General features: G+C 47.6%; 1 protein-coding gene across 3 annotated transcripts; it reads left to right on the top strand.

The window, feature by feature from the left end:
- The first annotated feature begins 1,941 nt into the window (after positions 1-1,941).
- Positions 1,942-20,114, top strand: NFRKB (nuclear factor related to kappaB binding protein). Of its 3 annotated transcripts, none has more exons than XM_075442599.1 (26): positions 1,942-2,025; positions 2,369-2,602; positions 3,030-3,231; positions 3,323-3,450; positions 4,260-4,434; positions 4,627-4,728; positions 5,326-5,399; positions 5,808-5,892; positions 6,118-6,298; positions 6,493-6,601; positions 7,080-7,206; positions 8,051-8,116; positions 9,057-9,136; positions 9,223-9,266; positions 9,723-9,783; positions 10,616-10,790; positions 11,360-11,466; positions 11,927-12,050; positions 12,472-12,551; positions 13,250-13,470; positions 13,570-13,849; positions 14,179-14,397; positions 14,872-15,657; positions 16,389-16,495; positions 17,263-17,398; positions 18,145-18,270. In XM_075442599.1, the coding sequence occupies exons 2-26, from the start codon at positions 2,468-2,470 to the stop codon at positions 18,268-18,270; spliced, it is 3,930 nt and encodes a 1,309-aa protein (XP_075298714.1). In that variant the 5' UTR covers positions 1,942-2,025; positions 2,369-2,467. The 3 variants fall into 3 exon arrangements, with proteins under 3 accessions (XP_075298714.1, XP_075298712.1, XP_075298715.1); XM_075442597.1 differs by lacking the exon at positions 1,942-2,025 and adding an exon at positions 2,040-2,277; XM_075442600.1 differs by lacking the exon at positions 1,942-2,025 and adding an exon at positions 2,041-2,277 and having other exon boundaries at positions 9,726-9,783; positions 18,145-20,114.
- The last annotated feature ends 4,931 nt before the right edge of the window (positions 20,115-25,045 follow it).

Genomic DNA, 25,045 nt, shown 5'->3' with positions numbered 1-25,045 from the left:
GTGAGTCTGGGACTCCTTTTTTTTTTTTTTTTTTTTTTTTTTTTTGCATGAGTGCTCCCACAGATTTATCTGAGGATTACCCGGGCGAGCAAGTGCTGCAGATGTTGACAGGTTGTGTCAGTTAAAGCTTTTAAGACATGAGAGAACTTCACACTCGGGCTGGACGAGAGGATGTCCGGTCGCTTGCGGGCGAAGCCTTGCAGCAGGTATTGCTTTGGTAATTAAGATATCTGTTAATGTGGCCTGGAAATAGTGGCTGTGTGTGGTGAGAAAAACACTGACCAGCTCAGAACTGCCTTGAGGTAGCTCTGAAGTGACTTGGCAAAAACTGGATTTTGCTTTCCTTGCTGTGCCGCTGTACTGGGGCGTTAACGAGATTGGTGAAGTTAATGAGGACCAGAGCTCCCGTTGAGTCAAGCGCAGTGGTGAGGGTCTTTGAGTTGAGCGGATTTGGGAGCCTGTCAGCTGGAGCAGCGACCGCAGTTCCCACTGATTCGCTTCGAGCCGTGTTGCTGAGGGCTTCTCATCATGCTGTAGGGCGTCTGTTGAGGGCTTCTCATCATGCTGTAGGGCATCGCGATGGGGGTGGTGTGGGAGAAGGGAGGGTTTTTTTTTTGTCCTGGCTTTCTTCAGGCTGCTGGATTAAAGGAAGAGTCAAAAAAAGGGTGTGAGCGATAGGAAAACAGAGTTGGAAATGGGATACTCCAGGCAGATAACGCCCTACGGGAGCAATTTTGAAGTTTTAAAAGATCTGTAGTGCTTTCTAGATGACCATCAAACTTTTTCCCCTTAACGATACTGCAGGTAAAAATATTTTGCTCTCATCACCTTTGATGGAAAGGATCACAGGCTGAGGCTGCTCGTACCGGTTGTTTAAAGCTGAAACCCACAGCGTGTTCCAGAAACTAGTTCTCAAACAGCCACTCCGAACTCAAATTTTCTTTATCGAAGCTTCTGCTCTGTCCTGCAGCAGCGTAGCTGGTCCCTGGGTGAAGTGACTCACGGTGCCCCAAGCTGAACGAACGCCCTGTTCCGAAGGAAACATCCCTGGAAATGGACAACTGGTGAATTTTCCTCCCCGACTGAGGGACTACAGCCACCAGGGGCCTGCTCTGAGACAGACGCCAACGGCCAGGCCACAGCTTGCATGGATTTTGATTTTTTTACCCCCAATTTCTGCAGTGCAGAAGGTATAGGACTTGTTGTTGTTGTCGTTGTTATTTTTAAAGCGGAGCAACCCCACGATCTCAGCGTGACGCCGGAGTCCCCTCGGCTGTCTCCGAGGGCTGCGTTTTGCTGGAAGATGGCTCCGGGCCGGAGGCATTTTGGGGCCGGTTCTGGGTTTTCCGAGAGTGGGGGGGGGGGTGTAAGCAAAGCACCCTGAATTGGCACCTCTGGGGCTGCTCGGGCTCCTTGCTCTGCCCCTGCTCTTATTTAACGGTGTATGTCGAGTGTACAGTTGGTGACTGTCGTGTTCATCGTCTGGTCTGACCTGGCAAGTGTAAAAAAAAAAACCCCGAAATTAATAAATTTTTCTTTTTTTTAAAAAAAATAATACTGTCTTGTCCTGTTTGTTCAGTGGGGCTAGGGGGGCGGGTGAGTGAAACTCGCCCTGGCTGCTATCGCGTCCACCACGTCGCGATATGGAGCACGTCGCGACGTGGAGCTGGCCCCGCCCACCGCCTCGGGGCCACGCCCTCCCTCAGCGCACACTGCGCAGGCGCGGCCCCGGCGCAGGCGCGCGAGCGGCCGCCTGCTTCCGGTGCGGGCCGCGTGCGGGGGCTTCCGGCCCCGGCGGGGCTGAGGGGAGCGGCCCGAGGCTGCGGGGCCGCCCGTCGCCTCGGCGGGGGGAGCGGCCGGGCCTCCGCTTACCGCCGGGCCCGGGGAGAGGGGGGGGTTCCCCGGCGGCTAGGCGCTGCGGGGCGGCCTGGCCCGGGCGGGGGGAGCCGTCACCTCGGCGCGGGGGGGAGCGGGAAGCGCTGTCGCGTCCAGACGCCGCCGTGAGGCCCGGAGCCGGCGTGGCGGGTATGAAATGCGCTTTATTTCCCTGTCGCTTCTCCCTCCGTGACCCGGTTTTAATCGTCCGGGGGTTTTCCTGTTGATTTACCCCGCGGGGTCCTGGATCTGCGCAGCTCTTCCCAGTGATGCGTGAGGGGAGCGGGGGCTCTTGGCCCGGTCACAACCTGAGAGGAATTTTTGTGCCTTCCAACCACTGGCGGGACGCGGATGTCGCGTTTCACCCTGTGTTTTACCGACAACAGCTCCTGCAGGCGTGAGGTGAAGTGGAATGGGGTCACCTGGACTTCCCAGCCTGGAAGAGCCTTCCTCAGCGGTGAATTAACGCTGTCGTTTCTTTTCTGTCTCGCAGCCCGATGCTGTAGCTTGCGTTTCTGCGGTTCCTCAGCTTGGGTTTGGGGTTTTCGGCCCCTGAGGCGTTTTGCCGCCGTCGCCGGGGAGCGGGTGAAGGATGGATTCCCTGGATCACATGCTGACCGACCCGCTGGAGCTGGGGCCCTGCGGGGAGGGCAATGGCGCGCGCATCATGGAGGACTGCATGCTGGGTGCCACCAGGGTCAGCCTGCCCGAGGACCTGCTGGAGGACGTGAGTAGTGCCCAGAGATGCTTCGCCTTGTTCTGGTTAAACGCCCAGTGTGGGGCTCGCAGAGCAGGCTGAAAAGAGGGGAAATACTGCTGACTGTCCTGGAAAAGGTGTCAAAGAGGGCTTTGATTAATCCCAGGAAAACGTCATTTGAAACTGTTCTGTTAGATTCTTTTTCTAGATAACAATCTTTCATATTTCAGAAATGCCTTTGAGAAAGTTTTGTTTGTTAGAAGTATTGAATTTATCTTTTATTTGCTGATAGCATCGTTAATTTCTTCACTTTTCCACTTTATACTCCATGGTTTTCTTCATTTGGTGTGAGACAGTCTCCTGTCTTGTCTTATTTACCCAGAGAAAGCTTTCAGGGCTAAAAAATTGTCAGGAACCCGTACGCGTTTTGTTCACTCTTGTTTTTTGCTTTCTTTAGCCCGAGATTTTCTTTGAAGTTGTCAGCCTGTCTACGTGGCAGGAGGTGCTGACAGATGCGCAGCAAGACCACCTAAAAAAATTCCTGCCTCACTTTCCTGAAAACAACCGAGAGCATCAGAACAAACTCATCTCTGCGCTGTTCGGTGGCGAAAACTTCCGTTTCGGAAATCCACTCCACATCGCCCAGAAACTTTTCCGGGGTCAGTGAGCGTCGCAAACCTCTGTGTGTTTTCAGGGTTAAGTTCTCAGCTAGCAGCTGATGAGAACTGAAGTGCTTTTTGCCTCTTACAGATGGACACTTCAATCCTGAAGTTGTGAAATACCGGCAGCTCTGTTTCAAGTCCCAGTACAAACGCTACCTGAGCTCTCAGCAGCAGTACTTCTACCGGCTCCTCAAGCAGATCCTCGCTTCCCGCAAAGTGAGTGTCTTGGGGGCGCGGTCGTCGCTTTCTTGTGTTCTCTATCTAGCAAATAGGTTGTGTTTACAACAAAGCAGCTTGGTACTTGTGCCATTTCTGTCCTTGTGAAACAAGTGAAGTTGCTAAGTGCGTAGCTGTGTGAGTTCACCAGCTTCACTGAGGACCTGTATGAAATAGATACAAAACTCTTCATTCTGATGCCTGTAAACCCCTGACCAAGTCTTCCTCTGTGGGTGCTGTTGTCAGCTAGTTGCTGCCAGCTGAAGTGTGTTGAGTGTCAATGCTTGCTTATCATTTCATTACAGTTAGATGTTGAAATATGTATGGGATGTGTGAATGAGGATGAATAATTCTGTATAAAACCCTTCACGGTGATATGGGAAAAAGAATAGGAAACCGTGTAGGAAGTTATTTCCTCTGTAGCCGTAAGGGGTAAAATATTTTCTTCAAATGAGACAATATTCCCTGTCTGTGTTACGCATTTGGCGTGGAAACTGCCCAAGCGGATCTCAGACCGATGGTTCGGTTGCTCCAGCATTCCACGTAAAATGACAGTGAGGTATCGCTGTCTGTGCAGATGAAGGTGCAGAATTTTCTCCTTGCTTTTTTCCCCCTTTAAACAGTGGTCTAAAATCTCTCTTGTAGCAGATACTGATACGTTTTTAAGGGTTATCACTTAAAGAACTGAGGTGCCTTCCACACCACCTCCAGATGTTAAACTTGCTGAAAGTACGTCACTTGAGCTTGTCTGTTGTAGCTTACAACGCCGTAGCTGAGATGGCTAATGTCACACGTGTCCCATCTCCCAGCACTTGCTGGATTTAGCTAGGAAAGGAGGCCCTGATATGACCCTGAGGAGAAAGCGCTTCTCACCGACGTATGACGCAGAAGAACGAGACAGACGGACGCATCGGCGCTACTTGAAGATTCTGAGGGAAGTGAAGGAGGAGTGTGGAGACACCACCTTGTCTTCTGATGAAGAAGGTAACGCCCTGAACTGAGCTAAAGACTTGAGGTGTGAATGCAGAAAGACAGAGTTTTGGTGTGAGGATGGTGTCTTTGATAGAGGAATGGAAACTGGACTCCAGCGTTATTGGCTGTGCTCTAGCAAACAAGGGGGAATAGGATGTAGATCGGTGCTAGGTCTCACGGAAATAAATTTACTTCTTTATTTAGATCTAAGCTCCTGGCCTCCGAGTTCTCCAGCAGGTTGTCCAAGTCCACCAGTTCCCCTGAGAGTGATCCCCACGTTGTCAACCCTGGACATGAAAACAGCAGGTGAGAACCAAATCGGGGGGTCAACACGGATTTAGGGGTGACAGTTACTTTGAGACCCTGCAAGAAATCGGTTTGAAAATCCGTTGTTTGGTGGGAAATCTTGCCGTGCTTCATTTTTGCAGTCTCCAAAACAGTTGGCTCTTCTCCCAGTTTATTTTATCTTTTCCTCCTTGGAAGGCTAGCGTTCTAACACAGGGGTCTACAGTTTGTGTAATACTGCTGATTTCTCTGTTGTATTTTGCCTTTAATGGCTGAAGCATTAACATGGTCCAGTTCAAAACATTGTGGTGGATGTGCTGAGTGAATCCCTGCTAAGGTGACTGTAACCAGATCTGCAGACCCTTCATGTAGCAGAGTTGGTTCTCGCTTCTTTTCGCTTCCGTGCTTGCATCGACAGTGATATCTGATGACCCCAGGGAAGAAAGTATTGAAATAAATTGGTTGATTAAAAGAATGAAATTCAAATAAGGAAAATTTAGTTACTGAAATTTGAAGATTGTTGAAAGTGGGAATGGATGGAAAATGGCATTTGAAGAAGTCTGTAAAGTAACGATAATGGAAAACTGCAAATAATCTCTGAATATTTCTTGGTTGCAGACAAGATAGAACTTGGGGAAAGTGATCTGAAGATGATGTTGAAGAAGCACCACGAGAAACGAAAACGGCAGCCTGTAAGATGTCAAGAAGTCTGGGGGGGGTGGGACTGCATTTTATCCATTAGTCTTTTGTCTGTTAGCCGTGCAGGTCAGGGTACTTCTGGGTGACAAAATGATTGCTGCTTTTTTGTGTGCAACCACCCTTTGTCGTTACCTGTATTTAATTGTCAGCGTGTGTATGCAGCACCTGTTTATGCTGCTGTTTACAAGGATTTTGTGATTTTAGCGATGTGTTTTGGAGAGACAAAATTTTGGACTCCAGGGCTGGGAGACGTCCCAGCTTTTATTGCAGTAAATAACTTTATAAGCTGATCCCAAAGAAGTTTGGGGCATTTCAGCACTTGGTTATCTCCTGTACCCTCGTTGCTATCTTAACACGTTGTCCTTTTCCATTTTTAATTTCTGTCCCATTGTCCTGCACAGGATCACCCCGATCTGGTGACGACAGACCTGACTCTTGAGGACATTATGACTCGAGTAAATGCTGGCAAGAAAGGTTCCTTAGCAGGTCAGTGGTTTAAAAACTAGGGGTTTTCTATTAAGCAGAGTGCATTGAAGGGAAAAATAAAGATTCATGGAAATGACGGGGAAGGTGAAATGACTGATGTGTGAATGAGTGCACACTGCATGAATTTCTGAAGATGTGTTTAAATATATAGTTAGTTTGTGACTCTTGTTGAAATATGGTAAGGAGCTTTCTAATTATTCTTCTTACCTGTTACCATCTCTAAAGCTTTATTCGACCTCGCAACCCTCAAGAAGAAGGTGAAGGAAAAGGAAGATAAGAAGAAAAAAAAGCTGAAGATGATTAAATCCGAGGTGGAAGATTTGGCTGACTCTCTCAGCAACGCCGATGGAATCCCGTCGATGTCTCAGGATCCTTCCCCCATCCCTCTGTCATCTGTCAAAGAGGAGTAAGTGCTTCGAAGGGCCCTGAACGCCTTGCACGGATGGAGAGGGCAGCAGATGTTGCCGCTCGGATTTCTGTGGGACGTGCGCAGGTTTTCTGCAGCTTGGGGTGTGTGAAATGTGTGGTGTTCACCTTTGTATGTGAAGGTGAGTATTTACTCAGGGAACTTAATCTGCTTGTGTTCTCTTTCACGTGAAGACCTCTTGAAGAGATGAAGCCGTGCCTTGGAATAAATGAAATCTCTTCCAGCTTCTTTTTCCTTCTTTTGGAGATACTGTTTCTGGAAGGACCTGCTACTCTCTCTGTGGTAAGGAACCACCCGCTTACCTCGGCATCTTTGCAGAAAACAAAATTAGGGGACAGGGGGTTTTATAGCTATGTAATAGGGATTTTCTCCAGAGGTGCCCTGCTGCAAATTATATTAGCTACTAGACGACATATTTAAACAGTGAAAGCCTTTAGGAGTCCATACCGCATTCTGTTTTTAACGTCTTTCAAAAATTGAGTCAGTGGAATCTGTAAGTCTTTCCGTACCCATTCTCTAGGTCATGGTTAGATACATTTTGAGTATTAAGGCCAGGGCTGGTGGGAAGTTTCTTCCCCTTTTTGATGTCTGTTGTCTGAAATACCATCTTATGGTTACTTGAAGAAGTCGGGTAATTTTTACGTATCTAAACCCTTTTTTGCCCTCTGGATATGTTTAGAAGTTTTGTTCTCTTCTTTATTAAAATAGTTACAATTTCAAGCACAAGATCTTTAATAGAATGGGTTTTTTTCCTCCTCAGCTTGAAGATAAAGTTCTAGATTGGCAATCTTCTCCTGCCAGCGCACTAAATAACTGGTTCTCCTTTGCCCCTAACTGGTCTGAACTGGTTTTACCGGCCTTGCAGTACTTGACAGGTGACAGCAGAGGTAAGAATGGCTCTTAAAAATACTACTGATGCTTGTACCTCAGTTCTAATCAGTGCTGATTTATATTACAGCGTTTCTATGATAGGCTTTATGGCTTACATTTCTTGATTGTGGTAGACTTTTTTTGCATGTGGGTAGTAGCTAAGACCCAGCTTGATTCCCGAGTGTGTGAAACTGTGTGTGAAATTGCCTCTGGACAGACAGTTTCTCCTGTGTAGATCACACACTTCAGGCAGGGTGCTTGAAGCAGGAAGAAATTAATCTCTTCCCGGTGCAAAGATGTTGCAGTTGTCTTTGGAGATAATAAAAAATACACTAGAAGATACCCTGAACAATCCACTGGAAACATGAGATTGGCCCAGCTTTGACCTGGGGCTTGGACCAGCTAAGCTTCAGAAGTTCTTTTCGAATTAAATTATTCTGTGGTTCTCATTTGCTTAGTGGGAGGTTTGAAAGGGAGAGACGGCGTAGGTGGTAGTGGCCTTTGCAGCGTGGATACTTGAATGTTCCCTGTAATGCTGGTGAAAACTGTAAATCCTGAGTTTGCTTCCCATGAGCCCAGGAATAGTCACCGTACAGTAACAGTTCCTGGTGCCTCACAGCATGAACAGGGTCTCATCTGACAGGTGAAAGACTCGTTATTCTGTTCCGTTCTTGGGCTTGCGCTGTTACTCTGAGATGCTGACCTTCCTTTTGGGCAAGTGTAAATTTAGAGGTGCACTTAAATAATCACTTAAAATGCCTTATCTGTCATCATGAGTCTTAACAGCCTGCATTACAACATTAGGATTTTGGGGATTGGACGATTGTATGATGTCTCTGACATGCACGTTTTCTATTGCAGATGTTCCTTCCAGCTTCTCACCTTTTGTTGAATTCAAGGAGAAAACTCAGCAGTGGAAATTGCTTGGTGAGTATCTTGTGCTCTGCTATGATTTCTGCTATAGTAAAGGTTGGTTCTTTTCTCCAGGACTTAACTTTTGAGCTTGCTGAAGCCCAGAGAGAAGGACAAACAGGGCTCTTAATTCGTTGGTTAGGCCTTTTCTCTTAGCTGAGCAGAGACGTGTACTGGATTCAGGGTTTTCACATGATGTTAGTGTCAGCAGCAGACAGAGACGAAGTGAGCAGAGGCACGGGGCTGTATTTATGTGGCCCTTCAAATCTGTCTGAACACCTTCGTATTTTCCTTTCTGTGGGACATGCCTTCCAATTATTCAGAGTTATTACAATTATAAGTGAATTAAGCTTCTCTGTGGAGCAAAGAGTTACTATTCTCATTTTTGAAAGTGGGAACCATAGGGCAAATTGATAATCATTGTGCCCAGGCTCATAGTGAGTGAACTGCAGATTTCTTGTGTTTATGTTCGTTTGTTTAGCTACCAGGCAGAATTTACCACTGTTAACTATAGTGATTCTAGTGATCATATTTGCAGGCTGTAACTGGCAGAGATTTGGAGTCAGGAAGCTATTCCTGTGTTCTGTTTTACAGTCTTTGGTGGAGGTTATGTAGGCACGAGCAGAAGCTCAGGGACTCGATGTCTGGGATTACTTTAGAGAGTGGGAACCAACTCTAAATGTTGGGTGGCTGTATCTCAAAGAGTATCTTACCTGCTATGCCAGGAGATGAAGCACTGCCCTTCATACCGGCTTGGGGGACTAACTAGGTTTTATTCTAAGCCTGGACATGTGCAGATATTGAAATAGGAGCATCTGTGAAGTCTGGAAGATGCCTTGTTCCTGGTGATGCGTAGAGGGAGGAAGAGAGTAGGAGGTGACTGGGAAGTACAAGCAACTACTTCCTAACAAATAAAGGACTTCTGCTTCCTCTTTTTCCTGATTTCTTGGACTAGGTTCTTGCCAAGATCACGAGAAGGAATTGGCAGCACTGTTTCAGCTCTGGTTGGAGACCAAAGACCAGACTTTTTTCAAAGTGAGTCAGAAAAAAAATCACCTTCTAGCAGCACAAAACCTGGCTGAGTTATATCCAGTACTGACAGTTTTCTGTTTTTTTGTTAGGAGAATGAAGACAGCTCAGATGCCACAACGCCAGTTCCCAGAGTGTGAGTATATGGTATTGCTTGAAAGCTTCTGCAGTGCATGCTAAAGCTGTGAAGTTTGGTCCTCGTGCCTCTGGATCTCAGTGGCTGGTTGCTTAAAATAAAAAGTTTTTACGTCATGGGGCAAGACTGAACTGGATAGTCTGATTTTGTAAATGCAGTAACTAGACTTCACAAAGTCAACCGATTTTCCTCCAAGTTCACATATGTTATCAGAGCAAAACTGTAATCTAATTTACATCCTGATAACTATATTATTTACAGTCCTTGCTTACCTTCAGGTAGTGCGTAGAGCATATTTTAAGATCTCTGCAGGCCTCATTTATATTGTCATAAATGCCTTCAGAATTTTTTTCAGAAGCATTTGCAGCAAGGGTGAGGTGACTAATACTTTGGGATGTTCTTTGGGACTGTTGTGGGCTTGCTGTTGCTCAGAACTGATGGTGACCTTTGTTTCAGAAGGACTGACTATGTAGTCCGACCTAGCACTGGAGAGGAGAAGCGCGTGTTTCAGGAGCAGGTAAGAAGAAGATCTTCTTAATTTTAAATTTTCTTAATGTTGAAACAGAAAAACAAGAGAATTTATATGGGATGTCAGTTTTATACTCTGCACAATCATTGTTAATGTAAAGAATTAGTATGTTTCTTCTGCCTTGAAGTAGGTATCTTGGCCTTACATATAACTTGCTAACGCTGTAGCCTAGCTACTTACTTCAAAACCACCTGTATTTCCAATGGTTATTGGGCAAAAGTAGATAAAAATAGTTGTGCTGACATTTTTCTCTCCTCTGCTGTTCCCCAGCGTATGAGGATGACTTGTCTCTCTATTTTTTGAGCATGTACAACTAGCAGAAGACAAGTGGCGAGAAGTGTTCCCGTACACTTCCTTATCTTGTCTGTAGTAACTGTTAAGTGTGTATTGTAGGGTAAACACGTGATGACAACTCTTCTCCCTGGGTACACACGCTGTGTGCGTGGTAGAATATCCAGGTTAAATTCTGGAAGTCTCTCCTTTGCCAGATTGGAGGAGGGCTCGTTGTTGCTGGGGGAAGGGATGTTTGCTGGGCGGAAGGTGTATCTGGCACCTCCGTAGTCTGTGCAGCTGCTGAGCAATGAACCTAATGTCTTGCGCCTGCACGCTTTGGTTAGGTGATGCTTTGTGTCCTGCTTGAAGTAGTTTGTGCTTGTCTTGAGCCAAAATAAGTTTATACAGCGGTATTTGAGCCTTTGATTTAAAAAAAAAACTTTAGAGAATGATAATAACTTATAATATGATCTAAACATAGCACAAGCTTGAAGACTTTGCGCTGTATGTTTCCTGCTAAATTCAGTCCTCTTGTTTCCAAATACAGGAACGTTACCGTTACAGCCAGCCCCACAAAGCTTTCACTTTCCGTATGCATGGCTTTGAGTCGGTTGTTGGTCCTGTGAAGGGGGTGTTTGACAAGGAAACCTCATTAAACAAAGCCCGAGAGCATTCTCTCCTACGCTCAGACCGACCAGCGTATGTCACCATCTTGTCCCTCGGTAAGGTGATGGCCAAAGAAGTTTTTTTAAAAAAGAAAAAGGCTCCCCAGACACCCCCCCAAGCAATGGCTTTGGGAATCTACATTGTAAAAGAAAAAGGTGGGCAGGCTGGGATGATATAATCGAAGAAGAAATAAGGGTGATGAAGTGCTGAGAGCAGGAATAACTAGAAAAGAAGGCATCTGTGTGTCACTGTTGTATCGAGAGGCAATAGAGAACAGAATCCATGGGACTGGCTGAAACTAAGGCTTAGATAACTGGAAAATAGAAGAGGGGCGGTTTCAGTACACTGTTGTGAAGTTGGGGTGTTGCGAAATCATTCTGGGGCTCAGTGCTGTTCCCCAAGTTCATCACTCCTAGCACAAAGCCAGCACAGTTGAAGCACTTTAAAATGATCCTTTATAATCTCTGCTCGTATCTCTGAGGGATCACGGGGGCTAGATTTTAGTGAGCGAGTAGGTGCTATGAGAGCGGGGATAAAAGCACCACACAGAAACACGCCTGCCCAAGTACTTGAACACAACTGCCTAGTGACAGCTGGAGGTTTAAGCTGTGGTTTTGTATTTCAGTTCGTGATGCTGCCGCTCGCCTTCCTAACGGAGAAGGAACTCGTGCTGAAATCTGTGAGCTGCTGAAAGATTCCCAGTTCCTAGCGCCCGATGTCACAAGTGCTCAAGTAAGTCGGATGTCGTGTCAAGCCTCAGACAGATTCTCCTAAAAATACACTGCGCAGACCCGGGCCATGTTCAGTGGCTGAGGCCTGATAATTTTTTTATGCTGCTTTGGCAAGTGAGAACTGTGTTCTGTGCTGGTGAGCTGCTGCAAATCTGCACCGAACTCTGGATGCTGAAAAAACAGCTAGAAAAGCCACAGAATTAACACGGTGTCAGATACCTGCTCACGTATTAGATTCAGAAACAGTCAATTTTCAGAGCTCTCAGCTTTGGTGGAAGCTCTGTTAGATCCAGGGTGGCAAACAGTATCCTGTGCTGCAACATCTTTCCGTCAGTTATTGCTCAGATGGCCTGCTAGCAGCTTACTCGGGTTTTATGCCAGATAGGGTTCCTTTTCTGTTTCTGACTTTTGGCTAGCACAGCCGGGGACATCTCGTAATTCTGTGAATTCTGAACTTTCAGGTTAATACTGTTGTTAGCGGTGCTCTGGATCGGTTACATTATGAGAAAGATCCCTGTGTGAAATATGATATTGGACGCAAGTTGTGGATCTACCTGCACCGGGACAGGAGTGAGGAAGAGTTTGGTAAGCGTGGCTGGCTGCTATCTTAAGAATTGAAAATGTTAGCTCTTGAGCTTCTTCAGTGCAGCTGGGTAATGAACATTAATTTGTCAGTCTAGCTTTTTTCTTTACTCAGTTTGCCAATGAATTGCTAATTAAGTGCCCATCAGCACTTAAATCCAGTCTTGCAGAGCGGTGTGTCAGTTTGCAGTATTTGTTTGAAAAACAGCATCCCGTGTACAAGAACTGCACATGTGTCTACACTCACAACTTGTGTGTCTTATTTTCAGCCTTTTGGGCTAAATTTACTTGGTATTTTTCTTTGCACTGTTACATGATAATGTGTGTTTGATTTCTTGTCTGGAGATGAACTTACAGTTCTTGGCCTCTTGCTTAAGGAGTTCGCTCGTGGTCAGGAGCTCTAACCATTAATTTGTATTTGCAGAACGGATCCACCAGGCGCAAGCTGCTGCAGCAAAGGCCAAGAAAGCTCTGCAGCAGAAGCCAAAACCTCCGGCTAAAATGGTAGATTTCTTTGCACAGATACTTTGGGGATTGGGAAAGAGATGTGGACTAAATTAATGCATAAATTCTGCATCCATGGTGGCTGATGAAAACCAAGTGTCTATTTGAGTTATCAGTTTGTTATGTATATGAATGTCAGCGTTAGTCTGGCACCAGCGCACAGAATGAAGGGGGAAAGAGCGAACTTTCGCTCCTCCCAGCTTTTGCTGTTATCCTCGTTGATCTTAGCAGAAAGGTCAGTGGAATTCCTTTGTGCTCCCTAACTGAGGGATGGTCTTTCAGATCTAGTTTTGAGGTTAATCTGTAGCAGAGTGTATGGAACGTGTCTTCTGCTCTCTCCCTTCTGTGCTGAAGTTGTCAGGTTTGGAAGTCTTTGTTGTTGCTGTTGTTGCTGATACCAAATATCTCTAAAGTAGTCGCTGTTGGGGAATTAACCAAGGTGGAAATACGCATGTTGTGAATGTTTGTGACAGCTGAGATGCCCTGCTCCCTGAGGACAGGAGCAGCCAAAGACGCCATCCCACTTGTGGCTGCAGTTGAGGAAAGCAGTCAGTTATCTGTGATTTCAGGATTTAGCACTGGGGCATCGTTCATAACCGTACAGAACTCGGTTTAAAGTGCTCAGCCCTCTCTCTAGACTGTAGCAACCAAAACCAGTTTTTGTAAAGACCTTCATGCTTGACGTGGTTTCTTTGCAGAAGTCTAGCAGCAAGGAGAGTTCTGTGAAAGCACTCCCCAGCAGCGCATCGGAGCCCAGTCAGCTGAGCCTTAGTGACTCCAGCATGCCACCGACTCCGGTGACTCCCGTGACACCAACTGCACCAGCGTTACCAGCAACGCCTATTTCACCCCCACCAATGTCCGTGGTTAGCAAGAGCGTATCTAGCGCTGGATCAGAGCCAGCAAAACCCAGCCAGAGGTAGCTCTTCTGTCTCATGCATCGCTTGTGAATGTTACTGGTTCTTTCTCAGTCGTTTCCTACGTCTTTGCTGACCTACTGGCTTTATCTTTTCTGTAGTGTTCTTCTGGTGTCATCGCCTACCATGCCGCAGCTCGGGACGTTGCTTTCCACAGCCCAGAGTTCGCAGACGCAGCCTGGGCCGCAGCCACCCCCGCCCCGGGTGGTAAGTCACACCGCCGCCTCAGGGCTGCCGCAGGTCCGGGTGGTCACAGCCCAGTCCAGCCTCCCCGCTGTGTCTCAGCAAGCCCCGGTGGGAACCCAGCAGCAGCAGCAACCTACGTCAGTGCCTCAGATCCGCGTTCCAGCTACAGCCGCGCAAACCAAAGTGCTCCCTCAGGTGAGTTTGGCTGCATGGAAGCGGTGGAGTAGCTCTGCCTTCTGATCTGACTGCTTCTAGTATTTCGGTGCGGTGCACAGGGATTGCTCGCTTGCTTGGAACGTGCAATAACTGCAGAGCAGGAGCACAGAAACAGTTTTGCATAAACAATACCGTTCAGTGCTCCTTTTTCCACCCCGTTGCCTGTTTATGTGGGACCATTAAATTGTGCGTTACAGTAAAAAGGCCACAGAACTTGCAAGTTATAAGGCACAAGGCAAAAAGCATGGTTATTATTCTGTTAGTATCGTGTTGGCCTGCTCATAGGCTGCTTCTGTGTCTTGCTGTAGGCCGTGATGACTCTGCCGGTAAAAGCTCAAAGCAGCCCAGTGCAGGTGCAACGACCAGGAAGCTCCGTGACAGGACAGACAGGCATCACTGTGACGGGACTGTCTGCGGCGCCCAGCCCCGCTGTAAAGCCTGTAACCAGCTCTCCAGGCAGTTCCGCTACGAGCACCTCCTCTACCACCGTCATCCAGAACGTAGCTGGCCAGAACATCATCAAGCAGGTGAGAGAGAGGGGCAGACAAGGAACTGGGCTCCACCACCCCGTTGGTTGCCGCTTGTTGTGACAGACTTGATAGCAGATGTGAGAAGATGGTAAAAGCTGTAGTGAGCAGTGATGCTATGTGAGTTATTGACTGTACAGATTTAGGCAGTTGTTTTTCTGATGTGTCTGAGCCCCATTTTCACGTGCAGGTAAAGGATATGTTAGTGCAGGTTCTTTAGTTAACCGTCTTCAGATGTTGACCTCTTTTTCATCGATCTTGTTTGAACAAGCAGCTCCACGGTATTTCATATTCTAGATGGTTTTGGGAACGCCGTCTGAGGCGCAACCAGAACTATATTCAGTAGCGTACGGAGTGCTAGCATGGTGCTGCTTCAGTTGTGATGGGAGCAAACATCCCGTTGGGAAGTTTTACTTGGACTGTGCCTTGGACTGCCTCCTGGCTTGATACAGCCGTTTCTCTGGTCTCTTCCAGGTGGCCATTACAGGGCAACTTGGCGTGAAGACCCAGCCTGGAAGTGGCATGCCGCTGACGGCGACCAATTTTCGGATCCAGGGAAAGGACGTGTTGCGCCTGCCCCCGTCCTCTATCACCACAGACGCGAAGGGACAGACTGTGCTGCGTATCACCCCGGACATGATGGCCACCCTGGCCAAATCTCAAGTCACCACCGTCAAACTGACTCAGGACCTCTTCACAGCGGCTGCGGGAAGCAGTGCTAGCGGGAAAGGCATCTCTGCAACTTTGCACGTGACGTCCAATCCTGTCCAGACTGCCGATTCTCCAGCCAAGACGAGCACGGCCACTTCGGCTTCTTCCAGCCCAGCTGGAAGCACAGTGGTTAAAGTGACTCCCGACTTAAAGACTGCAGAGCCAACAGGCTCCGCTTTCCGGCTGATGCCTGCCCTGGGCATGACTGTGGCAGATCAGAAGAGCAAAGCCGTAACGACGGTGGCGTCCACTGAGGCCAAGCCGGCTGCTACTATAAGAATCGTGCAGGGGCTGGGGGTGATGCCACCCAAAGCTGGGCAGACGATTACGGTAGCGACTCACGCTAAGCAAGTTCCCTCTTCCTCAGCAGTCAGCGTGCCTGGCACGGTCCATACCTCAGCGGTCTCTTTACCAACCATGAGCGCCGCAGTGTCGAAAGCGGTTGCTGTGGCCTCGGGAGCTGCTGGGACTCCCATAACTATAGGCACAGGAGCCACTGCTGTGCGGCAGGTACCCGTCAGCACCACGGTAGTGTCTACATCCCAGGCAGTAAGTAACGCTAACCTTTTTCTGGAGGTGGGTGAAAAGGGGGAATGCTGAGATGTGCTCATGGTTGATGGCTGAAAACCTCTCTCTGCATCGGCAAAGGCTCAAATAAAGTACTGCAGAATGGGGGTCTGCAACTAAATTCGTGGTGTTGGAACCGTAGCTAAATGCTGAATGACCAGAAGGCAGTCAGATACATCTTCCCTTACTTCCCTTGTCGCCAGTGAATGAAATAAACTTTGCTTATCTAAAGTCCTGCCTCGTGCAGCTCAGCGTCTTGCCCCACACCCCTGAAATAATTTCCCTCGGAACGATGTCAGAACTAGAAGTACTTGCTACTGCTAGTAACTTTTTTACTGAATTCCTCGTTTAATACAATTTCAATGCCCAGAGCTGAAGGCACTATAAACTGTGCTGTGAAAGCTGAATAGGCTAATCGCCATCACCACAGCTTTGTAAGGATAAAAATCACCAACGGATGCGATGATCCTTGCCAGAGAAATACTGTGGTGCAAAGATGATGTGGGTTTTCAGGGCCGAGGCAGCTGTGAAGTGAATGAGAGGGAGGTGAATTTTAATGAGCTTGAAATGGAGCACAGCTTTCATCAGCAAAGCTGCTGTTGGTTTTTGCTCCCAGGACTCCTAAAAAGCAAGCTGAGTGGTAATTGTATGTTGTCAAGCAGTTTCTCTGCTGAACTCCCTGCGGCTCCTTACGTGTTCTTGAACTTCTCTAGGGGAAACTACCAGCACGAATAACAGTGCCTCTGTCAGTGATCAGCCAGCCAGTGAAAGGCAAGAGCGTGGTGACTGCCCCCATCATCAAGGGCAACCTCGGGGCCAAGTGAGTACTTTGTATCTGGCCGTTTTGCTTTAGAAATAGGCTGAGGAAGGTCTGTGTTCGGTAGGTTCCTGGGGACCTAGCACGCAGGGGGTGGAGTGGGCTTGCAGTCCGTGAATATGTTTGTTAGCTGCAAGAAACTGGATGAATATGGTGTTTGCAAGGAGAGTATAGGCTGTGTTTAGGTGCCCTGAGGTGTAGGTTCTAGCAGACACCGTGAATCAAAAACGTTCTTTTCCTTGAAGCCAGCTATTAGATTAGTTCTGTGTGTTTGAGCACCAATGGACCTGGTGACGTACCTAAAAATACATGTCATCTGAGGCCATCTCTCCATTAAAGAAACTAGGGAAGTGTTAACTGTCTCAGTGAGAATTCCCCTGGCATTCAGATACCGAAGTCGTTCTGTTTATTCTTCTGTGAATTCTGGTAGTGTCTCCCTGAGTTAATGTTTCAAGGCAGAACACTGCGTGCTTGGCTGTTTTCTGCGTTCCCTGGGAAGCGTTAAGGTCTGAGCGGACTAACCTGATGATGTGCACGGTCTGGAATTAGAGGGTTTAATTCGTGTGATAAAGTAATTCTCTGTCACAGTGATAAATGTCAACATAAACTTGTCACTTGTGTATTTGCCAGTTCTGTGGGGAAAAAAAAACCCACTACTTTAAATCGTTAGTAAATTAGATAAGTAACTTTAATCTCCTAGCAACTGAAGAACAATTTGTGAGTCTGAAGCTGTGCCGCTTACTAACCTTTCAGCAATTCTTTTTCCCTAGCATTAGTGGGTTAGGTAGAAATATCATCCTGACTACGATGCCAGCAGGGACAAAACTGATCGCTGGGAACAAGCCCGTGAGTTTTCTGACCGCACAGCAACTACAGCAGCTGCAGCAGCAAGGCCAGGCCACGCAGGTAATGGCACCTAGAGTGATTTTATTTGCTTTTTTGTGACTTGAACACCTCCATGAGGACTTACGGGGTTCCATAAAAAGTACAGGTGCACAGCTTGGCTGTAGTGCCTGCGTTAATGCGTCATCTCCTTTACCTTCCCTCCACCCGCATACGGTTTTTAAATCTCTCTGAAGCACTGATAGTATAATGACTGTAAACCCAACGATCCTGTCAGGAAATGTTCCCAGCTGCTCGAAGGGTTGTTTCTATACACTTGGCTTTTTTTTTGTAGTGCTCTGTACTTTGGCTTCTGTGGTCCCCATTTCTTGAAGAAGTCACGTCGCTTCTTTGCGTATCCATCTTTCTGTCTGGAAACTTAGTGTTCCGTGTTGCCAAAGAATTAAAGTGCGGTGACAGCTGCTGGTAACAAGTCTCTAGAAGGGAAGTACCCAGTGGATCCAAGTGCCCCTTCTGAAAACTTGTAAAAGCAGCTGACATGTAGGTTCTTACTCAAACTAGGTTCTAGGTCTTCCTCCCAAATCTTGAAATCTCTTGCCACCATCCCAAGTGAACAGTGGACGGAGTGATCTTCTTGTGACAGATCCTGTTCTCAGTGTGTTTTGGTGCTTGTTTTTGTTCATATGACTGAATTTTTGTTGGTAGCAGAAGCAGAGAATTTATTAGCGCTTCAGAGTGTGACGCAGGTGCAATGTGTCACCAGGTTGTTCTTGACAGGAGTTGAATTTTTTTCTTTCCATTTCAAACAGGTTCGAATTCAAACTGTCCCTGCCTCCCACCTCCAGCAGGGAACAGTGTCTGGCTCCACTAAAGCAGTTTCCACTGTGGTGGTGACAACAGCTCCATCTCCAAAGCAGACCCAGGATCAGCTATGAACACTGGTTTGGAAACGGATCGCTTTCCAAGAGCTTCCCTGAGTCCGTGGTCACCCTCCATCCAACCACCCAAGACTACCTAACCACAGTCACGGCTGGGGATCGGACTGGATTCTGTCACCTTGCTTGTCTGGAGTCAGCATTGTGATGTCTAGGTAGAAACTCCACAGCAAAAGATGCTGTACCTACGAAAAGTGTTTCAGTCCGGATATGTAAAGCCAAGTTCTGTAGCACTGAGCGTTCAAGAAATGTCTTCCTTTTCTTTGCTCTCTTCCCACCCGAAGGGCTTTTTGCAAATGCCAGCTCGGTGCGTTTTGGGTTGTAGACAAAGCAGTTGATCTTGGGTCTTCCTTAACCAGGGAGAGTTGCTTGGAAGAGGTAATTGGGACTTCTCGAAGTCCTGAAGAAGGTGCCTCCTGTTGCTGGAGTCTCCCTGTCGCTGCTTTTACGTAGGTGACTTAGAATGGTGACTTGGACACAGGAGTTTGTTTGTAACATAGCCTGGCAGTAGATCCCTCACACATTCAGTGTACTATTTATGGACTTTTTAAATACCTCTCCCCTATCTCTGAGCTCAGACTCCTTTTGAACAGATGCCGCTTCCGTGTCCAATTTCTGTCAAAGGCAGGTTGAGAGTCAAGACGGTTTTTGCTGTAAAAAAGCTGGTAACCACGGGGAAGAGTGAGGGGTGGAGGAGATGCAGAAAGTCGGTGTGTGAACAACTCAGTCAGCAAGCGGGAATGTACTGGAAAGCAAAAAGAAAGGGTTCCACGGAAGGATCCTCCTTTAGCTTTCCTCAACAAATAAACCTTTTTACTAGTCAAAAAAAGACTGTAGCTTGTTTGAAAAGTTTGAAATACGTTTTCAAGACTGTGGTCTCTTGGACTCAGAAGAAAGATTTTAACCGTGATCATGGCCTTTAGTTTTGTTTTTACCTTTGCGATTTTATCTCTATACCTAAATTTGAATTTTGCACATACCGGAGGTGAATTCATGGCTGTTCTGACATGACCTTGAAGCTTTCTCGGAATGAGATTGGAAGACCTGTTGGACCAGGAAAGGAGTGGAGGGCAGAAAGCCTTACAAATCTCTCTGCCGTCTCCTTTCGATTTTGTACAGCTTGTTGTTTAGTGTACGATGATTGTGTAGCTTGCCAAGGGCTAACAGATTGTCCATCTTCTTTGCAAGATGGCTCTTTTTAACCTGGTTTCTCTTGTGGTCTTTTTTTTTCTTTCTTGAAAATACGTGGTTTGCTCCGAGTTCCCAATTGTTGACTATAATCTGTTTAAAGAACCAAGCCTTACAGTTCAGCACTCCGCGTGGCCGGAGCCGTGCGCCTTGCTGTTCAGAGCCGCTGCAGCCGAGCGGAGCGGGACGTTTTGCCGGGCTTCAGGCTGGGTGTGTCGGCCTCTCCGTACAATCGCTGACCTACTTCAGGCGTGGGCTGGAGGAAACCGGGTACTTCAGCAAAAATGGAAGCGGCTGGCTGCAGGTATTGAGTAAGCGGGGCACAGCGGTGCACCGTTTTAAAGCAAGCACTGGAATTATGGTTTATATGCCTTGGGAACAGAATTTGGAGTGATAAAGGTTTTGTGAGCACCTGTCCTGCTTTGTCAGTTTTTCTACCTTTTTTGTACATTTGACTATCAGGTGAGACAGCAGAAAGGCTGTGGTTTGGGAGGGAGGCGGGGATGCTCTGAGGTCCTTTTAGTTGTGAAGTTAAATGAAAGAGACAACAAGCAACTTCCTGCTATTGTTTATGTGAAAGAGCCTCTCAATTCAAAACGTAATCAAGATAATCCTGCTGTGTTAGTTCTGTTCACAATTAATAAAGTTCTTCAGTGTCAAAAAATCAAGTGCTGATAGATGGTTTCAGTGTGAAGCCCCTTACATTTCTGTGAATCCTCTTGCGAGGAACTGCGTGAATTGGTCACTGGATACAGGAGGCTTTGACGGTATTAAGAACAAGAAACCTGCATCTAATCCCATGAGTTCACTGTGCCTCAGATTGTTGCTGCCGAGTTTTTTGGAGTCTTGCTGTTTAGGTCATCACCATCTCCTTTCTGCTGTAACTGTGTGAGCAACCTTTGGGTTCTTTGCTGCTTCGCTGGAGCCCGTTCTGTTCGCCTTTGAAGTCTGGGATCTTTGGGGAAAGAGCATCAAGTCGTGACGTGGGCTTGTTATTCTGAAGGAGCACGTGCTGGATTAAACAGAACCTGCGTACAGCCCGTTCTGCGGTTCAGCGGCCACCCGTCTGATGAGCTGCTTCCACTCTGGTTGAAAAATAACCCCTAGGCTACTGCGAGTAAGGAGCCTGTGTTTTTAATAAGTAACCTCCAACCTCCACACGGTAGGTTGAAGGGCAGAGAGGGGCTCGAGTTATTGTTGTGGTGTGTGCTGGGACTGGATGAGCGTGTGTTTAAGCCAGGCTCTGTTCCAAGGGGTGTTTGCTCCTGCGTCCTCTCGCTCTGGCGACTGGAATCGGCTCCGGACAAGCACCGCAGTAGGAGCTGCGCAGGGGAGCACGCAGGCAGAGGAAAGAGCACTAGAGAAAGTATTACGCTGACGTTACCCGTTTTCCATCTGTTTGTTCTGCCTGAAGCCAAAGGGGCTTTCTGTCTGATGCATCTTTGCCGTTGCTTTTTTTAATTATGAAAAATGGAAGTACGGCCTGTTTCCATCACAGTGAGATGCTCATTAGAGTTACCCAAGAGCCTTGATTTGGTAAAAACTGTGGGGCAGATGTTTCTTTCTACCAAGAGAACAATGTGTAATCGTTGCTTACACGGTCTGAGCGTGCCACACAAACTACCACAGGCTGTTCAAAGCCTTTATTGTAACAACTGCTCGGTGTTATTTAAATCATGAGGGGAATCTCTGTTTATATACCTGAGTAGGATGCCCTCATAACCCAGTGAACTCACCTTGGGGTGACTTCAAGTAAAGAAAAGCTTCAGGGTAGCATCGTTACAGCTAATGAAGCTTTTTGAATACAAGCTTAGCGCTATCGTTTAATGGGAGTTTTGTGAATGTGTTGAAACTTGGGCTCATTTTCGCAAAGCACGGATGCCGTTTCTCTCGCCCCGCCTCTCGCTGTCCAGCCCTGCTACATCCCAGTAAGTGATGGGATAGCTGAGGATAACAAGGAGTAGAATAACTATAGTTTGCAAAAGGGAAATTATGGCATCTGGAGATGGTAGGCTGGATTCATCTTTCTTAACTTGTGCGTTGAACTTTGAGATAGAGAAATGGGAACTGCTGACCCTAGGCTGTGTTTGCCACCACGGATACCTCCACACAGGGCAATTCGTTGGACCTCCCTCGAGTGGTTCGTCGGGTGAGTCACTCTCTGGATGCAACCATTTCTGCGGGCTGTAAAAAGAATTCTGGATGAGTAGCTCGAATTTGGGCTTTTAATGATTTAATTTAGGCGTGACGCGTGTGATGTCAAGTGACCCCTTGAGTGTGGATTAATTTTGTATGTGGCATGCTGCGTTGAGGCCCGAAAACTGCTGAATCAGAGGTAAGGATTTTAAGAACCGATTGGTTTCCTTCCATCTAGAAGTAATCACCAAACCAATTTGGTACGCCTTGCAGCCGCATTTTCTGACGTTACTTTTTTTCACTGCCCTCCAGTTTGCGAGACCTGGAGCAGAATAATTCAGCTGCCAGAACCAAGATCCTTGCAGCAGAAACGTGCTGGCCTTTCGGAGCTCCAGGATCAGGCGGTTTCGCAACAACACTGAGAGCAGAAGGCACCAACCAAACACAGGAGGGAGCGAAAAGAAGTGGATGTGCTGACCCGGAGCAAGGCCCTCACGGCCTGGGAAAGAGAAGAGCAAACCTGCCAGAGGTCATGCTGTTATACTTGTTGTGCTGATACCGCTTGAAGAGTTAAAAAGGACCTGGAAGCGAGGACCTGCAAAGATGCTGGCGTGGTTTGAAACCCGGTAAGTGACTTTAATGGTCTTGTGTGTCATTCTGAAGGATTTTTTGGCAACAGAAACATTTTTCGGTTTGTGCTTGGGTAAACAATGGCTACTTGGTATTTATGAGACATACATGCAAAAATATGCTTCTGTGCATGGAAAAATATGCTTGATTACTCAAAATAAAGGACTTTTCAGCTGCTTAAGCAAGCCTATGGTGAGAATTGTTCCCGCGTGCTCAGTTACGCAGTGACATCACGGGCATAGGCAGTCAGAAGCCCTTGAGTCACTGCAGCTTCGTGAATCACTGAACTCCCTTTGCACTGCTTTGCTGGTGTAAGGACACAAGTTCTGTTTCGTGGCTAAGGTGGACTGGGTAGCTTAAATGTTAAGTGTTAACTTGGTAAGCCGTTGTATCGAGGTTTGCTTTTAACAGTGTTCCTGTACTGACAGGGCACTTCCAGCTTCGTTTGGCCCCTGTAATGGCTGTGAAGGGGTCTTAAAGCTGGTGTAAAGCAGAGATGGAGGATATTCCATTTTCTGTCACAGCGTTGTATGTGGTAAGCTGGCAGCTTACCACAAATCATAAGCTTAACTAGGTGGTTGTTCTAAATGTGGGCTAGGACAAGTCCTGCGGGCTAGGACAGCTGGGCGGGAGGGAAGGTGTTAATGTGCAAAGCTGAGGATTTCTCCAAAAGCCCAGAGTGCTCCATTGTCCCAGGAGCAGCACCCTGTTGCTTTGAGGGGCAATGTGAGAGCTTAGTCTGTGTTTTCAGGTAGCTGTGACCGAGAGGGAGAGACTCCTTTGTAATTAGAAAGCTGAGTTTGTGTCTGGTTGATGGGGTTTATTCCATTTTTATTTTTCAACTTGTGTTGTGGAGGTGAGTCGGAGAGAGTCCTTTGTAATTAGAAAGCTGAGTTTGTGTCTGGTTGATGGGGTTTATTCCATTTTTATTTTTCAACTTGTGTTGTGGAGGTGAGTCGGAGAGAGTCCTTTGTAATTAGAAAGCTGAGTTTCTGTGTGGTTGCTGGGATTTATTCCATTTTTATTTTTCAACTTGTGTTGTGGAGGTGAGTCGAAGTGACGTGAGCAGGCTGAAAGGGTACTGTGTCTGTTCAGAGAGAGCAAACCCAGGAGCTCCTTCCAGTAGAAAGAAAGCTTGCATTGACTGTGTCCATGTGCCTGGATTTTAACGATTGTAGCAAGGATCAGGCTTTACATTAGGGCTGGATTTAATCCCTGCTTGTGCTTTTCCCGCTTTTTTTATGATGTAAATCAAGCATCACAGAGAGCAACAACTAATTGGCTGGGAACCACTGTTCCCAGCTCATTGATTCTGCAAGAGAAGCGCTCTCTTCTCTTGGTGGTTGAGATGGGTTGCAAGGTGAGGCAGGTTGCCAGCATCTCCCTGACATCTGGGGGGAGGAATCTGAGGGCTCTCCTTCAGCCTTTTCCCGACAAGTCCTTGCGAGCCAGCAAAAAATGTCTGAGCTTCAGAGAACTGGTAGAAGAGCCAGGGGAAAGTAAATGAGAGCTTACCAGTTTTTCACGCGGTGAGGGTGATCTAGGTTGGATGTTACGAAAACTCACAGAAAGTAAGGGCACCTTAATGCTAGAATAAATTGTCGTGGGAGGAGGGGAGTTTCCAGACAAGTATATAGTGATCCTACTTCTGGGGTGGAGAAGGGACTAGAGCAGGTCTGCACGCCTGATGCAGTCAGCAGGGTGTTTCATCCGGCCTGCCACCTCATCCTGGAGAGGGCTGGCATCGCCTCGGCAGAGAGCAGGGATTGCTGCTCACCTCTGACAGACTGAACTCGGAGTGGGCAGCCGCTTTTCCTGCTTCAGGGTGGGTGTGTTAGCAGCACGTGCAGTCTCACCGTACCCCACCTGAGGGACAGCTGGAAGGGCATCAGGCGGTTTGTTGTCTGAAAGACGGCAGGAGCTGGACCACAAACCAGCACAACCCCTCACGGCGTACCACATCCCTTGTCCCCTGCCCAAACAAAGGGAAGTGAGAGGAAGAAGTGAAAAGTCAAGGCTGTGTACTTTCTTTGTGGTTGTAAACAGCTGAAGGGACACCAACACGAAGTCTGAACTTCTATTTTCTGTGGGAAATAAGGTGGCCAGGCAAGCCAGCATGGGTCAGCTCTATTGTTTGTCAGAAACAGAGGAGAAATGGGCAATTCCAGCGCGTTGGCTGCATCTCTCTCCCAGCCAAGTCACAGCCTCAGCTTACGCATTCGCAGCTCGTTAGGCAGACAGGACCTTAACTGACTTTCGATCTTGGGCGTGCCCGAGCCTGCAGCCAGGTTTCAAAATAGGCAGTGCCAGAAACCAGTCGGTCAAGCCTGTCCGCTCTGTTGCACTTGCAGTTCGGCCGGCAAACGCTGCTGTTGCTGATTCAGAGCTCAGGAAAAGAGGTTCTCTGCTTTCACGAGCCACCGAGGAGCTCAGCAAAGACACCCGGCTAATAGTGCAGTCCTGGGAGAAAGCTTACAGCCTGTGGTGTGTTTCCTAGTGCTTTGGGTTCCCTCTGGACTCCACTGGCACCATCAGCAACTGAGGCGTAGGAAGCGATGCCCCGTAGTTTTGACAGCGTGTCTCAGAGCTGTCTGGGAAGCGTCGGAGGGCCGAGGGTGGACTTTCTCGTTGCAAGCTGGTTGCACGCTGTCACGTCCTTTGCTGGCCGCTCGTGGCCGTACCTTCCACAGGACGGGGCTGGGCGCTGGTGCCCCTTGTTCTGGCCAGCTTTCGTGAGCTCAGGAGGGCAGAGAGGTACTTGTGATCCCTGCCAAAGTCACGTTTTGGAAGCAGGGCTCTGGCTCCAGAGCTCTTGAGAGAA

This window comes from Opisthocomus hoazin, chromosome 24 (assembly GCF_030867145.1).
Source record: "Opisthocomus hoazin isolate bOpiHoa1 chromosome 24, bOpiHoa1.hap1, whole genome shotgun sequence".
Classification (NCBI taxonomy): domain Eukaryota; kingdom Metazoa; phylum Chordata; class Aves; order Opisthocomiformes; family Opisthocomidae; genus Opisthocomus; species Opisthocomus hoazin.
This window is presented reverse-complemented; position numbering and strand designations above follow the sequence as displayed.